Here is a 23,808-nt window from a genome sequence, read left to right as displayed (position 1 = left end):
TGACCACGACGTACTTGTTCCCCAGTCTTCGATAAGACCGCGACAATGAACTCGCCTGTTTTAGTGTTCCAAATGCAGATCGTTTGACTCTGCCTGATACTATTCTGTCGCCTGACGGTGAATATGCAAGACCACACATTGCTGCTCCGTCTTGATTGGGCCCACCTCGATTTCTCTGCTTTCTGCTTTTCAAACGAGGGTAGTTCCATCATCGGACCTGCTTGCGATATTCAGTGACCGCACGTTCCAACTACGATCTATCTGTCGGTCTTCCATCGCTGAACGCTTCCGTGGCCGCGCTCCCGTGCACAGTTTTCTTTCCGTCCAGTGAAAGTGCCATTGCCCATATCCTTCCGCCCTCGCCTGTCCGTGGTTCTCCATCAAGAAATCCCATGTCGCAGTTTCACTTGCGCATCATGCCGTCCAACGAACCACTCACGATGTGAACCTCACAATACGATCATGGCCTGTCCATGTGCTCTGAATCGAGAGCGACCACGCTCTAAATACTGGAGGATGTTGGTTCAAGCACAGAATCTCCTTCTCCTCATGCTTTGTGCTCTGAAGCTTCGAGCACACCATCTGAGTCACGGACGATTCTCTTACTCGCACACTCGCACCTTTGCGTTTGCATTCTCGCAATCCTCATACTAACTCAGACAATGCCGATGTTGCGCGCCGTTGGTCAACCAAAGTCATATTCGTACCTCTTGCTTCTAGAATGTGGTAAAGCCTGACATCGGTTGTGTTGGTGAGCAAAAATGCTTTTTCTCCTTTCACCCTCGTTTCTTTCTGGACACTGATTTCTTTTTCACTGACCTTCCCTCCTTCCCAGCTGGACGTCCTTTCCGTTCTTAAAGTATCTTCTGCACTCCCCTGTTCCATCCCCGCCATTCTACCCTTATATCTTCCCAGCCTCTCCTTCACGATACATCCACACTTGTTCATCTGGCTGAGCTGCACATGCATTCATTTTTCCTTCACATGGGACGCTCCAAGCATAACCAACGACGCCTCTGATCCAGCTGGGCAGTGCGGCATAATATCGCTGAACCTCGTTCCAACTATCGTCATTCATTTAGTCCAACCACCACCGCTCTTTCTACCGGATGACGGGTGCATCTTCCGACGTCTGCCATCCTGTTTCTCTTTGAATTTCACTCCAACCCTCGGCGTTCCGACCACTGTTGCTCTTTCTACCAGGTTGCGGACGCACCTTCTATGTCCCACCTATCTCTCCTTATTTTTAGTCCGAACGTCATCACTCTTTCCTGATACCTTCCACGATCTTTTGGATCACCTTTCGTTTCGTTTTTTCCCTCTGTTCTTATCACGGCATTTCAACATCTCGTCTTCCAAGCTTCGACACCTCCCCACACGTTCCTATAGTATACCCCTGACATATGAAGCACATCCATACTATCGAGCAACATAGCTTGGTCGCAGTTCATTGTTGGATTTCGACTTTGTCTCTACAATCATTGGCCCCGACACATGGTCGCCCTGGAAGAACATGCGCCCCAGATTGTCTCGGCGCTCTATACCTATCTCTCCGTCCTTTCGTCACCCCTCAGGCCCTCTCAGTGCCCCCTCTGATTATCATCCTTCTGTTGTTGACGAGTCATGGCTTGCCGTAAATCTCCACATATAAGACACGTCTGTAACCCATGCTGCTGTTTTCGTGGCGATCTTCTGAGGTGAAGTCGACGTCTTTTCAAGGCGCCGGTCTCAGGAATCTAAAAAATTGTTTCAAAATACAACTTGCTATGCCTGTATCCCCAATATCAATGAGAGGGAAGGTTCCTCCTACAGTCGCGTGCCAAAGAAGACTTATCAATGGCGAAGCACAAAGCTTGAAGTCCTAGTGCCATCGGCTTGCCTATCAGCTTCCTTCCTGCAAGCACGGTCCATGACAAGCTCGAGTTTCATAGCCATTCCTGCAGTCAGTGGCGGAGAAGCAGAAATTCAAGTCGTGCGGCAATAACTGTAGGAGGTCAATGTTGACGGGAAGACCGTTTAACTAACCAGAGAACACTTGCTTGCGCAGAACTCGCACACTGCCTTGGGCCTGGTGTGGAAGTACATGGAAATAAACCGTCGCGTGTCAGATCAGCTCGATACTCCATGCAATTACAGTGCATGATCAGCACGTGCAATATCGTTGCATAGCGTCTCGAGCAGATACTAGCAGTCTCGAAGACAATCAAGAAAGTTAGTAAATCGAGGATCTCACCTTTCCCCAGGACCTTTCTTTCTCCTCTTGTCCAGAATGAGTCTTTTGTCACTGATTCGTTGGCGTTTTAAACCCCTCCCCAAGTTGAGCTTCTTGGAGAGGAAGCAGACTCGTAACGACGCCACACCCGGACACGGCGGGCACTGGATGGAACATTAGCAACACCTGCAATCACAACCCAGCCAGGAGATTGAGCTGCCCAGTGGGTGTCCTCGGTTTCAAAAGCGGGGCCCACGTTCCACGCCCGGAGCCATCCACTAGGTCCCAACCGTGGGCGACAGCGACCACCGGTGTCCTGAGGATGACGCGATGTCAGGAGAAGGCCAAAGACAAAAGTAGAACATACCCTCTCATCTTGCGCCCGAACTTACAGAGCCACGAGAGTATCGAGTTGATGTAGGCTGGGGTGCCTAAGCCACGGTGCAGGTCAGTGCAACCGACCAGGGAGATGCTGAGGAGGTTAGCAGGGCGGAGAGAAGTTGACGACCCGAGAGCTCCCCACCAAAGTCGCCGCCATCCAAACCTCGAGTGCAACCAAAGCAGCTCCGCCCATTAAGCAGCATATATACCACCAGGGACACAATCCATGCCTTCCCTATTCGTCCCCTTTGACGAAGAGGAGAATGCACGTTCTCAACGTGCGAAGCCGCTCCTTACAATGGAACATTCGTGGTCCCTCCTTGCATCCCCAGATGCTCATGCATGACAGCCTCGCAAATTACAACTTCTCATTCTAGTGTGCACAAGGATCTGACTAAGAAACGCCAGTCAGGGCGTGATCCAAATGAAATCAACAGCGTCGCCGCCTCGCTAACTCAGCCTGGGGACTCGAGTCTGCGAACGTAAATGCGAAAGATATGGTAATGGCCTAGGGTTGGCCTAGGTCTGACTCAACACCTTGTCCTGTCTCTTTCAAACATTCTTCGGAACAAATAAATTGAATACATATTACACGAAATATGTGCCAAGGCCCATCTTTCCTTGAAATTCACTCTGCACCACGAAATAAATAAGTACCACGACGACACTTGAAAATCCAGAATAAAAAGTCAAATTCTCCTGCTCCCTGCATAGCACCAGATTACCGCTAACTTCATCGAGCATCTCCCGTGCTACACACCACTGCCTGTCGATATTTGCACGCGCTCCTGGAAAGCGATTGAGGTCATGCCGGTTGCTGCATCAGAGTCAGCCACGAGCCGAGCGTGATATTCTCGAAGGCTTAGGATGAGGCGCGGTCCTAGCACATAGCACTGTATGACTTGCAAAATCTGGGCAACACCAATAACAATCTGAGTTTCGAGGGAAAATGGGTTCTATAGAAATGATGAACCGCGGCCGAATGCAGAGGTCAGCGAAATATTGACATACCGCTAAGATCGTCGGAGACAAATTAATTACGAGGCTGAAGCAAGACACGGCAGCAAAGCTAGCACATGCAATCATTCAGCGGAAAAGGGAAGCATATTCACAATATGAGCTCACCTCGCAAAGTAAAACACGTGAGATTTTATCAACACCGTGAAACAGTCGCCAATTATCCCTCCTGCTGAATGTTGTCGCAGTTCACGAAAGTGCTTTACAGCAATCCAGACTGCGAGACACATCGCGAGGACCTCCCAGACAGTGCTGAGTATCCAAGAAATGGAATTCACAAGTGAGAAATTGTCTGCATAGTCAATCGTGCACGCATAGGTGCCAGAGAGAATGAGTTCCTCTTGTATTCATCAGTGAGCGTTATGCACGTTTTTCATTTACAATTAAGTGTACCTCCTGAATCATGCCTTGTTACTATTGCATTGGCCACTACGTCGAAAATGTTGATAGGCAAGGACACGACGACGAGAAATATCAGGATCCTTGTGGATCGTTGATACATGGCATGTAACCGAGTGATCAAGATGACTGCAACATGTTTCAGTCAAGTCAATATCATAGGTCTTGTTACTGTACAACTCACCACACAGCATTGGAAATACCACAACATCCGTCCAACCATATATGAGGTACACTATCCGGCCTGAGAAATCCGGTGAGTGATGGGCCTTTGGTGGATCACACACTACAAACAGACTCACATCTGTAGCAGTTATGATAGTAAACGAAGAAGCTGGTCAAGAATGACACTCACCCCTACAGGGTGTCGCGATTAATTGAATGGGAATAGCAGGCATCTGTGCAGAAGACTCACTGCATCTGTCAACAAAATAGTCGGAACACTGCCTGTATGCCACTGGTGAGAAAAAACAAACACTGTGAATGCGAGAAGACATACCCAGTATGTTTATGCTGATTGTGAGAGATAGCAGATTAGCACGACACCAATTGTCAAACCTTCTGAACATACACAATATAAAAAAAGCCAAGATAGCGCACCTAGGATATTGTCAAGTCAGCAGAAATTCACAACAGGCAAGCTACGTACACTTAGTGCTGCCGTGGTCCGGTTCGGTCCGGTTCAGAGGGTCCTGGACGAGAACCGAGAACCGAACCATGGGTCCGGTTCTACAAAATCGTCGAACCCAGAACCGGACCATCGAGAACCGTTCTTTGCGGTCCGGTTCGGTTTTTTTCTGGTCTGAACCTGAACCGAACCGTAAATTTTTTCAAGCGCAAGAAAAACATTGATATGGTACATAGATACAATATTGAGTGGCTAGTCCAACTACACACCAGCCGCGTGCCCCTCTGCCTCTACTGCTGCTGAGATATGTCCATTCCGGTAAGCTGCCTTCATCAACTGTAGGGCGGAGAATGTGGATGGCGCAAGTGCATTGCGGCGGAGAGTGGATGTAATCCCCCCACTGGAGAAAGCGCGTTCAGATGGAACAGCGCTGCCTTGAATTGGCAGGTAATTACGCGCAACACGAGCGAGGGTTGGATACAGCAGGGAATGTAACTAATCAAGAATGTAAGCCGGGAACTGATAGGTAGGACCTAGTACTCACACCCCACCATGCCACAACATCATCCGTCTCCTCCAATGGTGAGGTGAGATATGAGGTGAGTTCTTGATGAGGGTCGTGCGCACGTTGATCTGCAGCTTGCCGCGCCATGATAGCGTTGCGCATCCACGATTGACCGTACCAAATTGTTGTTGTTGACGTGGCTGTTGGTTCTGGGACATGCGCTGGGCCTGCCAGTGGAGGCGCTTTGTAGTAGTAATCAAACTAAGTACCCTATATTAGAGACGGGCAGGATACTCAAGGTCGAATAGTACTTACCACAGCTTGAAGACGAGCCCTCCCGCTCGCGACCTTTGCCTCAGTCCATCGGCTCTCGACATATGCTAACTTATAGTTGGGGTCGAGAACTGTAGCAAAATTAGACATAGACTCGAGGAAAAGATAATAATACTTACCTAGACAGATAAAGTAAACGTCCGAGTCATTAGCCTTCTGGTAGTACTTCTCGACATTATTAAGACCCTTCTTGATGGCGGCCTCGATAGGCGCATATTCTGGATTTCCCGCCATAGTCTGCCATGTATTAGCGAGACATTCTAATGTCGGTATGGTCTGCCAGGCTGTTGGGCACGTGACCGAAGAAAAGGACTGTTGCGCAGTTGCAGGCTCCTAATAACAATCAGTAAATAAATAAACAAGACGGATAAAATAAATGACTACCTTGAGGACATCATGTACTAGCCGTATCATTTTCCAGTCAGCCCGATCAAGCTTGAAGTCGCTATACGACTTCTTGCGCAACTTTGGGACTTCGTGACTTTCATCAGCGAGAAGTGTGAAACGGTTGACAGCCTGAAAAAAAATAAAGATATTAGATACTAAAGAGGGGATTGCATGCCTCACTTACCAGGCGAAGAGACAAGAAGCGCTCGAGGCACTTGAATAAGGATGCCCAGCGTGTTCTCACCCATGACAAAATCTCGCGAACAGGAACACCTTCTTCCTCACATGATTTCTTGAAGAACGCTCGAGCTTGCGGTGATTTGCGGATCTATGCTATGTAAATAAGGGCTCGAAGACAAAGAAAAAAGAGGACTTTACCTGGTCTATGAGAGCCAATGCTTTTCCAATGGTGTTACTAACATCATAGCCATCCTCGACAATAGCTTCGGGATCATGTTCTAATGCAGCGAGTTGGGCAGTCAATCCATCAATGTCAACGTCTGTACCAGAATCAATAGCACGACAGATCTTTTTCAGTATGGTTGCCTGAGGGGTAGGTGCGACTGCGTCGACGAAATGACGAGCGGCAAGATTCAGAATGTGTTCTTGACAGCGTATGCGATGGGGACCTGCGAGCCAGTGGCTACCATCCTCGTCTATGGCCCTCACTAATTCTTTCATAGCGGTGTCGTTATTCGAGGCGTTATCAGACGTCATCCATCCAACCTATACCAGCAAAGTCAATGCATGGCTACACTCCAGACTAAACACACACCTTATCACGAATGCCATACCTGTCTATTGTCTCGACAAGAATGCGGCTGATATTCTGGCCGCTATGGTTACCTTCGATGCGGGTGAAATCAAGTTGCTCATTCCTAAGCTCCCACTGCAGTGGCTTGTCAGGAGGACTCCAAATGTAATGGCCTGTGACCGAAAAAAAAGGCTCTCCGATAATCGAGGTCCACGAGTCGAATGTCATGGATATAGTACTATCAACATGCTAACAAAATGTTTCAGGACTGACCACAATATAAGCAGGCAAAAACTCACCGCCAGACGCTCCTTGATAGTCTTGATGACGGTCATTGCTCGAGACTTGATGGTATCTGTTAATTTGGTGCGATGCGGGATATCTTTTTCAGTCAGTGATGGACGCGCGTATTGCAGTAAACGTCGGAATGCTGGCTTATCGATTAACTGTATTGCCTAGCATGATGTAAATAAACTTTGAATGAATAAAATAATAAAACTTGACGTACCTCGTCTTCCGTCACAACCAGCTCCATAATATATTCGAGTAGTCCTTCCTTGGTAAACATGGGGGGTTTCGCAACAAGGTTGGCATCAAGAGTTGTTTGCGTCGCGGTAAGGTGCTCTTCTCCTGGCGGAATAGCACGAGGGTGCATAGTAATGCTTGCAGCATCACAGCGCTGCTTGTACACTTGAAAATGGGTCTTCTTGTGGCGAACAATGTGTGTGCGCAGTGTTGAAGTGCCTCCACGAAAGGTGTGCTTTTGCGCTGGTTCACCAGCATCCCTTATGTGAAAGTTTTAAAGATATATTGAAAATGAGATGGACGACTTACTTGCACAGGGTACACACCCACCCATCAGGACCGCGAGTGAATATAGTCCTAACATCTGCTGTACGTTCATTTTTTGAAAGCTAAATATACAGGTGTTAGTGAAGGAAGGAAGACAATCAACATGACAGATACATACCGTCTGAGTGGTGACCCCATTCTCGGACTTGGCGTCATCGGTGTCGTCTAAGTCTTCGACATCAGGTTGAGGGACCAGCTCATCGGCGGATGATTCTCCTGGATGGACGTTCTCGTCTTCGTCTTCGTCCTCAGAGTCAAGAGGCGAGAAAAATCGCATAGCGACTTTCTTCGGTGCCGGATGGTCTGTAGCGCTTGACAGTGCACGTTTCCTCGTGCCTGAACTTGAAGACAGCCCACAGGCGTTGTCAGCATCACGCATACGAGCTGAGGGCTTTAAGTGACGGCCAGACCGCCGAGAACCAGCTGCGACTGTTGCTGGGGTATGTCCAGCCTTGAGTAGAACGGAGTAGGCATCTCTTGTAGATGCAGTTGATGTCGATGGCTGGGTGGAAGGTGGGACTTTGGGAAGCGGTACATCGTCATCAGGGTCATTGAAGAAAGTGATATCGGAGGCGTCCTTGAGGGAGCCGTCAGCGTTAAGCGCACAGGCGTCTTGAGACATTGTCAGAGATAACTCACAATTTTGTCGTCAGTACCTCGTTTTGTACATGGAGCAGGGAGCCAACACCCACGCGCCCCAGAACAAAGACTTGAGAGCCGGTGGAGGATCATGACTGTCTAGGAAGTGTGCAGACTTGAATTAACATATATCTGTGACATAGTCAAACATATGTCAGTAGGCAAGGATATTGATAATTTGATTAGTTAGTGCTTACCTTCAAAAATGCTAAAGATTGCCTGATTAACCTAGAGTGCAAATCCCGAAGACGACAGTCTGACGTTGAGGCCAATGTTGTCGAAGTCGAAGTCGAAGTCGAAGTTGACAACAGTTCGGAACGGTTCGGGAAGGCCGAACCAAAATAGAACGGTTCGGGGATATGTAGAACCGAGAACCGCCTTCCGGTCCGGTTCTGGCTGATGCGAGAACCGTGGACCGAACCACGGACAACCGGACCAAAAGTCCGGTTCGAACCATGGTTCTGGACCGGACCGCGGTAGCACTAACGTACACTCAGATAGAGAACGGTCATCAGGGACCAACATTGTCTCTGTCGCAAATCAATATTGTTCTTCTGACGTGGAACCGTGCTCACCCAGACCAGTTCGACCTACAAACAAATCTTAGCGAGATGGCTGCTCTGGTCATGGAATCAACATACCTCTTGTCCGAACGTAAGGGCTGGAATACTTGTGAGAAATCAGCAATTCTCTAATGTTATGATGCTCACCCCAATCATATACCACTCCAACACCAACGGCAACTGGAAAACCACAATCAAGGTCAGATCGAGACATGAGCGCCGAAATATGACTGCTCCTCACGAACCTACAAAATAGCTGGAAATACGCCAAGTGTTGATGAGTGGCCAATAACTAGGGTCGTCTGAGACTAGGGTCATACTGATCGCTTCTTGGCTTAGTACCAAGCGGCACCCCTACTAGGACCCCGGAAATAACGGTTCCCAGTACTGCGCCCAACAGCGCACAAAGGCGTCTACGACATCAACTCAGTCTTCTCAGATACCTACACCCACTGAAGTAGTAATCAAAAACTCCTTCTTTAATATCTCCGGCAATGGCAACAGGAAAAGGACGTGGAACGGGAAACTTAACGTCCCGAGCTCCTACGCCTACTCCTACCAGTTCCGTAGTCAAAACATGTTCCTCAGCTCGTAATACGGTCTCCCTATTACTCACAAAGGAAGAAATAATGCAGCAAGAATTCGATGTTATGGATATAAAAAGCGGGAAAGCTTTTCTGGCGAAATCCTCATTCCGTCCTGCGGGCGAGCCATTCACTCCCGCAAGTCTCTTATTAACGATATTACATATAATGCAGTACCCGGGTATCCCTCGCATCGTCATTGAAGGTCTACGAGCAGCATTCCTACTCCTCGAAGACGATGCTCTTAATCCACCAATGAACGCCCCTGATTTTTCACAACAACTCTCAGAATCCCTCACCAACAGTCTCACAGCTCACGTCATCGCGGCAATCTCGCCTCAAGTCGCGGCCGTCTTATCAGCCTCAGAACTAATCAAGACAAAAGCAGAGGAATTGGCACAGATGAAATTAAATCTGATGGGTTCTCAAGACACTCCAAATGCGGCAGAAGAAGCAGCACAACGTGCAGAACGCGCGGCAGACGCAGTGCTCTACAGTATCTCTGATGTTAAAACTGCCATGGATTTACTAACTCCCTCCCTCAGTGCTACCCAGTCCAGCATCGACAAAATGTCTACTCAGCCAACTCCCAATCAAACGGGTCCCACTCAAATCGAAACAGTTAAATCATACAGTGCTGCAGTACAATAACATACTGCACCTTCGGCCCCAATTTCGGCAGCTTTGACACGCGCAGCAACACGAGAACACCAAATACTGTTTGATCCCGCCCCTGGGAAAACCCTCTTCGACACCAATGCCAGCCCAGCGGACATAGCAACAAAAATGAAAGCAGCTTTCTCAGCAGTGCAAACGGAGGACGCCCCTTCCATCCAAGTCAAGGCCACCATAAGATTACGTAATGGTGGTCTCATTATAGAACTAACCTCTACAGACGCAGCCAACTGGATACGTCTACCAGAGAACAGACTCAAAATCATTGAAGTCCTCGGAATTCCAGCGTCGATCAAAGAACGTAGATTCTCTATTATAGTACCCTTCATGCAAACGTCCTCCGAAATCGAAAACACCGACTGGCTACGCCTAGTGGAGGAAGAAAACGACCTCAATAAAGGCGCCATCAAATCAGCTCAATGGATCAAACCACGTCTAAGGAGAGCGCCCAATCAGAGAGTTGCTCACGCCATTCTTCACTTCACAGACTCCAACGCCGCCAATATCGCACTACAAGACGGCCTATATATCAACAAAGAAAAATTACACCCACGCAAGGACAAGAAAGAACCAGTACGCTGTGTCAAGTGTCAACTATGGGGTCACATCGCTAGGGATTGCCATGCGCCCCGAGACACGTGCTGGAACATGCGGTAACACTCATCGCACAAGCGACTGTCACGCATATAAGACTTTCTACTGTGTCAGTTGCGATTCACAGGAACATGCTAGTTGGAACAGAAGTTGCCCGGAATTCGAGAATCGCTGTGCCGGCATCGATGCCAAACATCCAGAAAACTCAATGCCCTTCTTCCCCACACACTGACGACTGGACTCAAGTCTCTCTACCCCCGAAACCAGCACCTTATCGCAAACCGGCCCAACAACCATCAGCCAATCCAACTAGACCAACATTACGACAAACTAACCTTACATTCGACACGCAACGTCAGTTTAGAGAGACACAGGGACATTCTAGAGGCGCCTTCAACCGTCCCAGAGGCGCACCTGTCCAACAACAGACACCATAGTCCTCGTGCCTTCTCCCCATCAGGCCCAAACTCCTATCCCTTCGTCAATCGGCTGGGGCGACCACGACTCATCAACCAACAGAACCAACAACTGCAGCCCCAACTCCATCCGCAGAACTCACTGCCATCGACTTACCCTACCCTCACACCCACCCAAGGACCAATTTCTCCCTCAACCGCCCCAATTCCATCGACCCATACCAACTCCAACCCCTCCTCAAGCGCCCAAGCCCCACGGATCAATACCCTCAGTAATGTTTGAACAACAACACGAACAACCGTCCAGAATACTGCATTTGGCAACAAAATCTCAATACATCCCTCATCGCACAGCACTCATTGCTAAACGGCCCAATCGCTCGCTGACTGGGACGTTCTAGCGCTTCAAGAACCTCACATCAACTCCATGAAGAACACCATCTCATCCCCCTTCTTTCACGCCATATACCCGTCTACACTGCTACTTCAGCCCCAGAAACTTAAATCGCGCGCCGTGACACTCGTTTCCAAATCCTTCGACACAAACTCATGGCAGCAAGTGCCCTTCCCTTCACCGGACGTAGTCGTCATCCAATTTCTGCGGACCGTTTGGACGTTGCACCATCATCAACATATATAACGATTGCATTCACACAAGAACCCAAGAATCATTAGCAACCTTCCTCGACCGCGAGGCTGCACGTCTAAGACCATCAGCCGACGATCACATCATATGGCTTGGCGATTTCAATCGCCACCATCCGCTATGGGACGAGGATCGCAATACTCACCTTTTTACTAACCGTTATTTAGATGCCGCACAACCGCTTCTCGACATGTTAGCAGATCACGGGATGATCATGATGCTGCCAAAGGGACTCCCCACCTTGCAACTCTCCACCACGAAGAAATGGTCCCGCCCAGACAACATTTTTTGCACAGATCACACAGGAGACAGCGTTCATCAGCTGCACGACTAACCCCGCTCTACGAGGACCGGCTACAGATCACATCCCAGTCCTAAGTATAATCGAACTCGCGGTCCCGCAAGCGACGAAGGAGACCAAATATAACTACTGAGAAGTAGACTGGGAGAACTTTAACGAGCAACTGGAAATCGAACTGGCTAAGATCCCCACCCCTCAGCCACTCGTAACTGACGCAGAATTTCAGCAGGCAGCCCTCGACTTGACGTCCACCATCCAAAGCCTCGTCAAACGTCTAGTACCCACGTCCAAGCCCAATCCTCATTCGAAACGCTGGTGGAACCACGAACCTGACTAAAATGAGACGCGAAGTAGCAAAGCTAAGTCACTTATCCTACCGATTCCGCGATACTCCCCTCCATCCCAGTCACAACGAGCACCGCGTTAAACGCAACCAATATTCCGAATTGATCAAACAAACGAAGAAGGAACATTGGGTGAACTGGTTAGAAGATATCACAGGTAATGAGATATGGGTCGCCAATAGCTACCTCACAGCCGCCACAGGAGAAAGCGGCACCTCTCGCATTCCGACTCTGAACAAGCCAGGAGGAGGTACCGCAGAAACCAATGAAGAGAAGAGCGCTGCGTTGGCGCAAGCCTTCTTTCCCCCTCCTCCAGCCATCTCTTCGGTGCCAGCAGACCAAATCTACCCGGAAGCAGTCCCTACGCCCCGCACCCATCACCAAGGACCAAATCAAGAGAAGTATATCGAAACTGGGGCCTTACAAAGCCCCAGGCCCAGATGGGCTCTGTAACATCATCTTTATTCGCTGCGCCTCCTTGCTAATACCCTATCTACTCCCCCTTTTCAGAGCAGTATACACCCTCAAGACCTATTACGCCCCTTGGAGGGACTTCACGACAGTGGTGTTACGCAAGCCCGGAAAGCCTGACTACTCAATAACCAAAGCCTATCGCCCAATCGCTTTACTCAATACAACGTGCAAATTGCTAACAGCAGTAGTAGCCGACCAGCTAACATATGTTCTAGAGCACCACAACCTCCTACCCAACACACACTTTGGGGGGCGCCCGGGACGGTCGACTTCCGATTCACTTCATCTCTTAGAATCCACGATTAAGGACGCATGGCGTCAAGGTAACGTAGTTTCAGCCCTTTTCTTAGATATTGAGGGTGCCTTCCCTAACGCGGTCACTGACCGCCTCTTGCATAACATGCGCAGCCGCAGAATCCCAGAATCGTTAGTAGGATTCACGGAACGTTTACTAACGAGCCGACGCACACAGCTAAAGTTCGACGGACACCTATCAGAATGGATCCCAATAGCAAACGGCATCGGGCAAGGGGACCCGCTCTCCATGATCCTCTACATCATCTACGATTCAGACCTCGTGGATATCGCCATAGGACACGAGAAAAAAGAGCGCACTCTCGCCTTCGTCGACGACACCGCATTTTTGGCTATAGGTAAATCATTCCACGACACTCACGTGACCCTCAAGAGCATGCTGGAAAGGGCTGGAGGCGGCTATGAATGGGCACTCAAACATAATTCAAAATTCGAGACGTCAAAATTCACACTGGTAGATTTTTCGATGAACCGTACCAAAGAACGCCCTCCGCTTATCACACGAGGTACTACGATAACGCCAACATCCACGCACAAGTTCCTAGGCGTTATACTCGACCAAGCACTCAGATGGCAGCCTCACATTGCCTACGCCATCGCAAAGGGCACTGCTTACGTGTTTCAACTGCGTCGCCTTTCATCTACCTCTACCGGGATTCCCTTATCACTAATGCGTCAAATCTATTTAGCGGTTGCGATGCCCAAAATGCTATACGCAGTCGACTTATGGTTCAGACCATTATTCACCGGCAACTCAGACATGAAGCAAAAAGGTTCCATTGGAGTTGCGAAACGTATAGGACGAGTACAACGAATCGCTGCGCTAAGTATCACAGGTGCTATGCGTTCTACAGCTACTGACTCACTCGAGGTACACGCCAAACTACTCCCAGTGGAACATCGCATGCAGAATCTATGCTATCAAGCCGCAATTCGACTAGCCGCGCACCCTCCTTCTCACCCGCTCTATACCCCAGTACGACGCGCCGCCAAACGTTTCGTCAAACGCCATCGTTCCTCCCTTCATCATCTCTATCGAGCTTCCGAAATAGACGTGGACTCCGTTGAAACCATCACACATAACCGTCGCCCACCCAACACCTCAGCCCCATACTCCATCTCCATAGCCAACTCACGCGAAAACGCCATAAAAGACCACAACGACAATCAAGACTCCATCAAAATTTACTGTGACGGTTCGGGACTGGAAGGCAACGCTGGGGCAGCGGCTGCGCTCTTTCGCACAGGACGTACTCAACCTCGCACCCTCAGATTCCACTTGGGTTCATTGGAAGAACATACAGTTTATGAAGCGGAGGCGGTGGGCTTAACGCTCGCAGCGCAATTATTAGCAGACGAAGACGACGTTGAATTCCCAATCTCGATATACGTGAACAATCAGGCTACCATTAAATCCGGTGATCTTTTCACCACTAAGCCCGGTCACTACCTGATAGACCACTTCCGCAGATCAATAACGAAGTTGAAAAAAGCTAACAGAGGTGATAGAAACTTCGGGGTGGTGGTTAGGTGGATATCTGGGCATGACGGAGTTGCAGGGAACGAAGTGGCTGATGAAGAAGCGAAAAAGGCCGCTAAGAGTAGTGAGGAGAACAGCCCAAAAGAACATCTCCCCCCATACCTTCGTAAAGGAATCCTACCCAGCAGCGTATCCGCTCTGAAACAAGCGCAACGACAGGAATCCTCCGAACGCTGGGCCAGACACTGGCTTCAATCACCCCGCTTTCAACACACTACCCGCATCGACCCTCGTACCATTTCCGGCTCCTTCATATCCCTTGTTAAACACCTCCCAAAACGCCATATCAGCCTTGTTCTTTGGCTTCGCACGAACCACGTCTCACTCAACTTTCACCTCCACCGCATGGGAAAAATACCGTCCCCAGACTGCCCCCACTGCGCAGGGACCACGGAAACTGTCAAACACTTTCTGTTAGATTGCCCGCAGTACGCTCGCGAGCGCTTTATACTCACCAATGCACTCAAACGCAACGCTTCATCCATCCCATATCTGCTAAGCAACGTCAACGCGATTAGCCCACTCATCAAGTTCGTCAACAGCTCCGGCAGACTCAAACCTTCCTTCGGTGACGTAGCCCCTCCATCCTGATTGAAAATAATGACACCACACGCAGAACCAGACACATTCAGACTTACACGCACCACTAACGACACTCACGAACATATATATATATATCTATATATTTATTCACTCGCCGCCGAGGGGACATTGACCCATCAACGCCCATCAACGTCAATCTAACGGGATCTCAGTCGGTAAAAAGAGGCTATCTTCATTATCTTCGTTCCCGTCACCTCCCACTTCCCCTCGTACACGTTCGCCACGGCGTACCGAGTACATGCCACATCCACCAAAATTCACGTCAGCGACAACAACAACCACAACCAGTACAACCCAGGCCCCGTGGACTAGAAGATCTGTGCGTCTAAAACTGCCGGCAGGAACGGAGGACCGATGAGTACATCGGGGCATTCGCAGGATCTGAGACGCGGTGGGGAACACAGGTGTTCCCCTAAAAACCTTGATAGTAATGTCTAACATAGGGTAGTACACCCCAATAAGACATAAATCAGACCAAAAAAAAAAAAAAAAAAAAAAAACATGGCCCCCTATCTTTTTCTCACCCTTTCACTCTGTCACACCGTCACAACCATCACCTCTTCACGATTCACCATGATGCTAGATGCACACTTCTTGATCCCCACTGACCCTGACCTTCTGTGACAAGAAGCTAGACGCTTCCTTTGAACCCTTGATCTTCCGCCTCATGACATGTACTTCTATTTCCCTTGATCTTCTCGTGAACCCTTATCCCTGACCTCATGGTCATATACCCTCGACCCCATCTTCCTGATATATCTATCTTTAGTTCCCTGACCTGCCCTGAACACTGTTCCTATTCCCCTATATATAGTTGACTCCATTGTACTATATTTCCCTAACTTGAATCTACTGGGTTTTACCTGAACGATTACCTGATCCCCTGATCCTGACTACGAACTACTATACTCTTGGATCGCTATCCTTGAGTCGATATTACCTTTGATTCTCTTAGACTATTTGTCTTTGAGCCGATACTGATTTCTCGCTTAGACTTCACAGTCAACAGCGAAACCCTTCTTCGGCTCCGCCTTAGAAGCTTACCTATCCTTTAGTCATATCCCGATGGCTAAAGCTACCGGGTATATTGACATTCCGACACCTGATCTATAACTTAGAAGACGCGTCTTCTTCGTTGAACTATCCCAGTTCGAACACGACTTCTGTCGTAACAGCTAGACAAACAGACTTGACAAATGGCTGGTTCGGATGGTCCATGAGAAGCTCTTCGAAGTGGTCGACATTAATGGGTGTCACAATGCGAAAGAGATCCAGTCTTTGAACAATGGTCTGAGCAGCATCACTGTCTTCAGCTTCATTCATCAGCGGAGACGGAACATGTTCTGTGTATTCTGAAGAACGTGCAGTAGGACTAAAAGAAATATCTGTAGGTGACCAAATAAGTCCCCATCTATGATGCGGGCGTTTAAATGGTCATTCAAGCAGACTTGGACTTGGACTCCTCGAAATGGTGTGTTTCCATGTGACATTGTGCACACAGCTTCCTGTCTTGTTCATGTGAACAAACATAGGTGTAGCGGCAGGTTTTAGCACTGCGGGTACAGTCTCCCGAATTCCATTTGTGACAGGGTTCACATCGACTGAATGTAGTCTTGTCCCGTGCAGGTGCACCGGGCTTGGACTGTTTATCTTCATCGAAGTGGACGCCATTGGATTGGAAATGAGACTCGTAGAGGTCAGTAAAGGCTGCGAAGTCTGAAAGTTCAACTCTTTGTGAATTCGCGGCCCTGTTCCTGATGGCTTTATCATATCTAATGATCCTGTCGTGGGTTTGCGGGAGTCTGCGGTCAAACTTGTCATTGATATACTCCCTGTAGGTGGCAAGTTCATCCTCTCAATGAGGGAATGCGAACTTAATGGCTCTAGCTGCCCTATGCCATGCTGCAGACCACTGCGCTGCGGTTGTGATCTTCTTCAATACTGCTTCTGAACTAGTTCCAGAGAATTTGATCTCAATGTCTCTGATGGTTTCAGTGCATTTGTCGATGGTGCATGATGATGAAATGATGGAGTGCACTGCGTCGAGATTAATGGACTTTCTGGAGACAATTTCTGCCCATCCGGCTTCATGGAATTCTGGGCAGCAGCGGTGGTACATGAGTTGATGTTGTACTTCTTTGGGGTCTTGCGACCAATTGAGTAGGACTTTGTTAGTGCATGTGAGATTTGTGGAGAGCTGACCTCCCCAAAATGATTGTTCGGCCCGTCTGAGGCAGGTAAGATCAAGCTTGCATCGCTTACGAGCAGGTTCACCTCGCTCATAGCTTTGCTCTCACCAATTTTCATACTCTCTAAGAGGGACAGCGTCCCTTTCTTCAGATTGTCGTGTGGCAACTGACTCCCGATGTCCTCTGGCAATATTGATGTCTCTGGACCATTCATCGAGCATATTGAAGTACGGAGTCGCGATGAAGGATTCAGCCTGGTCAGTAGCTTCGTGGGTTGCTGATACAACAGCTTTTGTGATGGTGACATATGCTTCTTGCTTTGAGATAATGTCATGTTTGTATTCTTCGACGATGCTGAGGCACTTCTCCACCAACTCTTGTTGGGATACAGGCGATCTTCCAGAGTGGGCTTGAGACAAAGTCCCATCCGTTCCGGGTCCGGTAAGTGTGTTGGATGGTGTGACATTGCATGAACTTGACACAGAGGTACGATAGAATTGAGAATAAATGAAATTCAATAATAATAGCTTAAATTTTGGGCGCAGAATGTGCGTGAGCAGACGGTGGTCAAAGTTGACAACACTGAATGGCAGTGTAGACGAAAAGACTAACATCTCAAGTCTGTGCCACCAGCGTTTAGGAGACAGTGGTATATGTTACGACAAGAGTTGTGTTTGAACTGGGATGGTTAACGAAGAGAATGCTTCCTCTAAGTTATCAAATCAAGAGTTGGAGTGTCAATATACCTGGTAGCCTAGGCCATCGGGATATGACGGAAGGATAGGTAAGCTTCTAAGTTACCGTAGCTTTCCTGCTGGTAATCATCTTTCTCGCATCTCCTTCAATGGCAGTGCGTCTGATTGTGTCCGCACTCTTGCCGGCATCACAAATTCTGTCTCGGCTTCGGTGGCTTTGCTGTCCACACGTGAAGCATAGTCCTTTCCTCATATACTGTGCTGTCTGGCACAAGGTCAGGGTTCATCGAGTCATTGTCGAGTTTCTGGAGTTCGACATATCAGGGTTCAGGGTTTCTGGTTTCGGGGTTGGTGGGGCCCCTCTAGGATAGGAGGGGTTCAAAGGTAACTTGAATCTTTTGTTACGACAAGAGTCGTGTTCGAACTGGGATGGTTAACAAAGAGAATGCTTCCTCTAAGTTATCAAATCAAGAGTCTAAGTGTCAATATTCCCGGTAGCCTAGGCCGTCAGGATATGACGGAAGGATGGGTAAGCTTCTAAGGTGGAGCCGAAGAAGGGTTTCACTGTTGACTGCGAAGTCTAGGTGAGAGATCGGTATCGGCTCAAAGACGAATAGTCTAAGAGAATCAAAGGTAATATCGACTCAAGGATAGCAATCCAAGAGTATAGCAGTTCATAATCAAGTTCAGGAGATCAGGTAATTGTTCAGGTAAAACCCAGTAGATTCAAGTTAGGGAAATACAGTACAATGGAGTCAACTATATATAGGGGAATAGGAACAGTGTTCAGGGCAGGTCAGGGAACTAAAGATAGATATATCAGGAAGATGGGGTTGAGGGTATATGACCATGAGGTCAGGGATAAGGGTTCACGAGAAGATCAAGGGAAATAGAAGTACAGGCCGTGAGGCGGAAGATCAAGGGTTCAAGGAAGTGTCTAGCTTCTGTCACAGAAGGTCAGGGTTGGCGGGGATCAAGAAGTGTGTGTGAGTGATGTGTGACCTGTTACCATTCCGAAATACTTCGGCTCTCTATCTTTCAAAAACCATGTTACCATTGGACTGACATTATTTAGTAAAGGTTGGACCCTGCAAACTGTGTCGGAGAAAGGTATGAATCTTTTCTTGTCTTCATTATTCTAATTGAATGTCTTCATCATCCTACTTGTCGACCGTGCAGCATCCTCTGCCAACTTCTAACTCTTGTGCCCGTGAACGCCGCCTTCGCTACTAGTATGCCATCGCCACCGGTTGGCAATCTTTTCTGAAACTTTCAAAGCCGTCAGCACATCAAGACCGGGCGGCACGTCAACATCCCCAATGTGCTCGTGGTTGACATCCCTCTCAATGTCTTCTCTCATCAATCCTCGTTGTTTCTGCTCATCGTTGCTTGGCGCCAGCATTGCCGGTGCCTTCGTATTCTTCTCATTTTAAATTTTCGTCATCGATTTCCGCCGTGACCGCATCCTGTGTTTTTTTCCTCCTCACCTCATAGCTCTACCCTTGTACATACTATACTACTACTAGTGTCTACATACATGATTAGTCTTATCTCACCCAGCAAACCAAACACATGAATTTAAATTGGTTCATAATTTAAATTTCATGATATGTAAAGAATAAAATATATACATGAAGGAGATACTACTGAGATGCTACACTACATATCAAAGTTTTGCATGAGAGGGTGACAGACCTGTGTGATAAGTGGGACTGGGACACGAGGATGATGAAGCCAAAAAGTGGCGTGACTTGAGTGGAAAAGCGCCACCGTCCGCTGTCAGATGCCTGTGGGTCGTGAAATGGCGCAAAGGGGTTGGGGGGCTGAACCTGCGAGCGGCGGCTGTATTCTGTGGGCGGCGTCAGAAGTAGTACCGTGGGAGCTGAAGTTGGGGAGGTTGATGTCGAGGAGTTCAGTGATGGGCGTTGGTGTCATGGTGTCGCGCGAACACAGCAGAACGGCGCAGAAGAGCTCAGCATGTGCGAAGGCGGCAAACTTCGACTTAAGAATGACCAGGAAATGTACTTACCGAGCGGTGGTCAAGGTCTTTGCCCTTCATGTAATTGATGGGTTCAGGGACTTGCATTTCTCACACCATTGGGAGCCGATCTACTTCGGAATGGTAACAGGTCACCATATACTCAGTGTGCGTCAAGCATCGTGGTGAATCGTGAAGAGGTGATAGTTGTGACAGTGTGACAGGGTGAAAGGGTGAGAAAAAGATTGGGGGGCCATGTTACTGTAACAGTGTACATCAGGCATGATGAACATGTGCACAGACCAAAAACTTGGCCTGTCAGAGCCGGGTGCAACATTGATTCGACTTGTTTAAATTTATTAAAACTCGATTTAGTGTAGCCTCTGAAATAAGCAATTGTCACACTTTCCTCCCTCGAAATTAGTGGTACTCAAAATAAATTTTGAAACTCTTGAAAAATCGCTAAACTGCGTTCAACTCCCTTCAACTCCCCGCTTAAAGTTTGAAAGAACTCGCGCAAGTCCGAGAGAAATGTGCTCGGCACACGTCGGCATGTAGTCGGACTTTAAAACGACACTTGTGATTTTCAAAGCGTGCTATGTACATAGGGGAAAGTGGTAGAGTAGCGGTCCAACATAATTGTATTTCAATGAAAGCATTAATAAAATTGTAAAAAAAACAAGGCCCGCGGGAATGAAATCAGCTGTAGGTAGGGAGCGCGGGAGGGACCAAATAAGTGCCGAGCGGAGGAGGGGGGGATGCTGAGCAGCGGGGGGGGGGATGAAAAGTGTCGGGAGGAAGATCTGCGTGCCTCCGCGAAGACGCAAGATCGAGTGAAGGGCGGACTCCTTCTGGATGTTGTAGTCGCTGAGGACCGGGGGATGCTGAGCAGTGGGGGGGGGGGGGGGGGGATGAAAAGCGTCGGGAGGAAGATCTGCGTGCCTCCGTGAAGACGCAAGATCGAGTGAAGGGCGGACTCCTTCTGGATGTTGTAGTCGCTGAGAGTACAGCCATCTTCGAGCTGCTTTCCAGCGAAGGTGAGACACTGCTGGTCAGTTGGGATGCCCTCCTTGTCCTGGATCTTCGCCTTCACGTTGTCGATGGTGTCCGATGACTCCATCTCCAACGTGAGGGTGCCTCCGTAGAGACAGATAAGGATGCGGGAGGTGGACAGGCCGTTTGCCGGTAAGGGCGAGGCGCCGCTGGTCAGGTGGGATCTGTGTGGGATCCGGATTATAATAGATTTCCTATCAAATAAAAGTAAATGTTAGTTAACTACACACAAAAATGACTTACCTTGGGTGGATGGCACCCGAAAATTTGATGGTGGCCTTCTCAGCGCTGTGGATGGGCATCGAGGTTCGTAGGGTGAGGTCGACAACGACAACGACAACGGCGTGCTCAGTGCAAGACGAAGCCTCGGAACTTTCCGAGATTTCAAACTCCGCTGAAAACTGCGTCACATATACACGCAGATAGGAGTTTTGATCCCACACGCACCATAGCCCCCCACCATAACTATGCCTCGTCCATCCACTCGTAAAGAGCTCCTGAATACCGTGGATCAGGCCGAACTTTCTTTGGCCAGGTTACGATACCAGGATATCCTAGAGGACTGGTCAGACTTTGAGAGCGATTCCAGCTCCGAGGACTCGCTTTCTACTACTCCTTCAGACGATGATGTTTCAATCAGTCTGTCTTTAAGATCTCCTTCCCCCATGTCCCCCGACTCCCCTATCACAGCGACTTCAGCGACTTCAGATTCTTCTGATACCAGTTCTGTATCTTCTGATGATGTCGCTTTGCCTTACGACAGGCTCCAAGACACCATCAATGCTCTTCGTGATGAGGTTATGAGGGCTCGTGTACTCCACAAGCCTGACGAGCCTCCTCCACGAGCATCTCAACTCCACATGCTGGTTCACCACGAGGAACACCGCCCTCACTTGTTTCGGCAGAAACTTCGTGTCAACCCGGAGATCTTCGATGACATCCTCGATCATATATCTAATCACCCTATCTTCCAGAACCAGTCCAACAATCCTCAGCTCCCTGTCTCCATCCAGCTCGCCATCTTTCTGAATCGGGCAGGCCACTATGGCAATTCCATTTCTCTCGAGGATGTCGCTCAATGGGCAGGCGTGAGTGTCGGGTCCGTAGTTAATTGCACTAATCGTGTGATGATTGCGGTGCTTGATGCCCATGATCAGTTTATCTGCTTCCCAGCAGGTAATTCTGAGGACGCTGACCTGGCTCGCAAATTTGCCGAGTCACGTACTTGTCCAGAGTGGAAAGGTGGCTTTCTAGCCATCGATGGTTCGACTATGAATCTGTTCACGAAACCTGGTTATTACGGTGAGACATTTTATGATAGGAAGTCCAATTATTCCCTTGGCTGTCAGGTAACATTTTTGTTCTTCGTCTTCATGTGCAAAAATTAATTTAATTCTAGGCAGTCATCCTGCCCCATAACCTCCTGATTGTTGATTACTCTCTTGGTCATCCCGGGAGTGTCCATGATGCATTCGCTTTTCGATCCACTCGCCTCTATGACGAGCACGCTGATCTTCTGCCTGATGGTCATTGGGTTTGGGCAGACAGCGCTTACCCATTGGAACCATGGTGTATCGCCCCTTTCAAGAGGCCTCGCAACGGACGGCTGACAAGGGACCAGAAGACATTCAATTATCACCTCTCTAAGGTATGTTTTTTTTTTAGTGCTTTTCAATTGATTTTTATTTATGTAGATTCGTGTTCGTGTTGAACACACATTTGCTGTTTTGAAGGGACGGTTCCAGTCCCTTCGAGAGCTACGGTTCAGAATTCAGGCTGAGAAAGACCTCGAGTTTGCTGTGCAGTGGATCAAGTGTTGCATCATCCTGCACAACATGATCATTCGCTTTGAAATCGAGCATCGCAAGGAGGACGGAACATACGAGAGCTCTCTAAAGTGGGCTCGCACGGAGGGGGAAGATTTCATTGATCAAGAGATTGAGGGTCCAGAAGGTGAAGAAGTAGTTGGTGACAGGACATATGATGGCACTCCTGGTCAAGCTGCTCGTGCAAAGTTGATGGATGAGCTCTTTAACAGTCCTCACTCAGATGCACACCATAGGGAAGGATGATCAATGCTTTTGAACATGTAATACTACTAACAGACTTGTACAACAAATGTATATAGCTATGTACTCAATCACAGAAGGTAGCAACAAAACTGAAAACACATAAGTCCAATGGAAACAACAACAGCAAATAAGATGATGAGACGACGACGAGAACGAGAACGAGAATGAGATGATGACGAGAATGAGACGGCAACGGCAACGAGACAACGACGACGAGAGCTCACTCAACTCCATCTGATGCTGGGCCCTTGCTCGCCTGCATCATTTGCTGAAACTGGATCTTGAGTCGAAGAGTCTCCGCCTCCTTGTCGAGCACCAAGGAATGCGCTTCGTAGACTCGGATGTCGGCCTCGCGAAGGCGGATGTCGCTATCCTTCGACTCCTGCAGACGCTGATGGCTGACAGTAGCCTGGAAGGTCTCGTGCTCGCGCGTGGCGCGAAGCCACTCGTACTTCTTGATGTCGCGGGTGTGTTCTGTCTTCGCCTCGAGCTTCGCGAGATAGCGTTGGTGTTTGTGGTCGTGGCGCGACATCGCATCAGATTGCATGGACGCGATCTCATCCCTCACCTCCTCAACCTGCTGCATCACATCCGACTTGGCCTTTTTCTTCTTCGAGCCGCCGGCGCTATGTGGAAGCGAAGTCTGGGGGGTCGAGGAC

General features: G+C 48.7%; 5 protein-coding genes across 5 annotated transcripts; 3 read left to right on the top strand and 2 right to left on the bottom strand.

The window, feature by feature from the left end:
* Positions 1-2,404: 2,404 nt before the first annotated feature.
* DEU56DRAFT_942303 (uncharacterized protein) lies at positions 2,405-4,407 on the bottom strand (the record flags this gene model as incomplete). Its single annotated transcript, XM_041358943.1, has 9 exons — positions 2,405-2,528; positions 2,580-2,643; positions 3,131-3,154; positions 3,354-3,549; positions 3,605-3,662; positions 3,719-3,950; positions 4,004-4,138; positions 4,194-4,295; positions 4,365-4,407. 9 exons carry the CDS (start codon positions 4,405-4,407, stop codon positions 2,405-2,407), a joined length of 978 nt encoding a protein of 325 aa, XP_041209207.1.
* Positions 4,408-7,446: 3,039 nt separating this feature from the next.
* Positions 7,447-8,988, bottom strand: DEU56DRAFT_755446 (uncharacterized protein; the record flags this gene model as incomplete). Its single annotated transcript, XM_041349910.1, has 8 exons — positions 7,447-7,530; positions 7,587-8,080; positions 8,305-8,335; positions 8,369-8,637; positions 8,683-8,697; positions 8,749-8,776; positions 8,818-8,850; positions 8,920-8,988. The coding sequence occupies 8 exons, from the start codon at positions 8,986-8,988 to the stop codon at positions 7,447-7,449; spliced, it is 1,023 nt and encodes a 340-aa protein (XP_041209206.1).
* Positions 8,989-9,422: 434 nt separating this feature from the next.
* DEU56DRAFT_755445 (uncharacterized protein) lies at positions 9,423-9,905 on the top strand (the record flags this gene model as incomplete). The annotated part of the gene is made up of 1 exon (XM_041349909.1): positions 9,423-9,905. One exon carries the CDS (start codon positions 9,423-9,425, stop codon positions 9,903-9,905), a length of 483 nt encoding a protein of 160 aa, XP_041209205.1.
* Positions 9,906-9,932: 27 nt separating this feature from the next.
* Positions 9,933-10,586, top strand: DEU56DRAFT_735500 (uncharacterized protein; the record flags this gene model as incomplete). Its single annotated transcript, XM_041348458.1, has 1 exon — positions 9,933-10,586. A coding segment is annotated over one exon (654 nt), but the record flags the coding sequence as incomplete, so codon positions are not given.
* Positions 10,587-14,544: 3,958 nt separating this feature from the next.
* On the top strand, positions 14,545-14,811 carry DEU56DRAFT_704753 (uncharacterized protein; the record flags this gene model as incomplete). The annotated part of the gene is made up of 1 exon (XM_041347377.1): positions 14,545-14,811. A coding segment is annotated over one exon (267 nt), but the record flags the coding sequence as incomplete, so codon positions are not given.
* Positions 14,812-23,808: the final 8,997 nt, after the last annotated feature.

The sequence above is a fragment of the Suillus clintonianus genome (genome assembly GCF_016758775.1).
Source record: "Suillus clintonianus strain FC179 chromosome Unknown DEU56scaffold_29, whole genome shotgun sequence".
NCBI lineage: Eukaryota > Fungi > Basidiomycota > Agaricomycetes > Boletales > Suillaceae > Suillus > Suillus clintonianus.
This window is presented reverse-complemented; position numbering and strand designations above follow the sequence as displayed.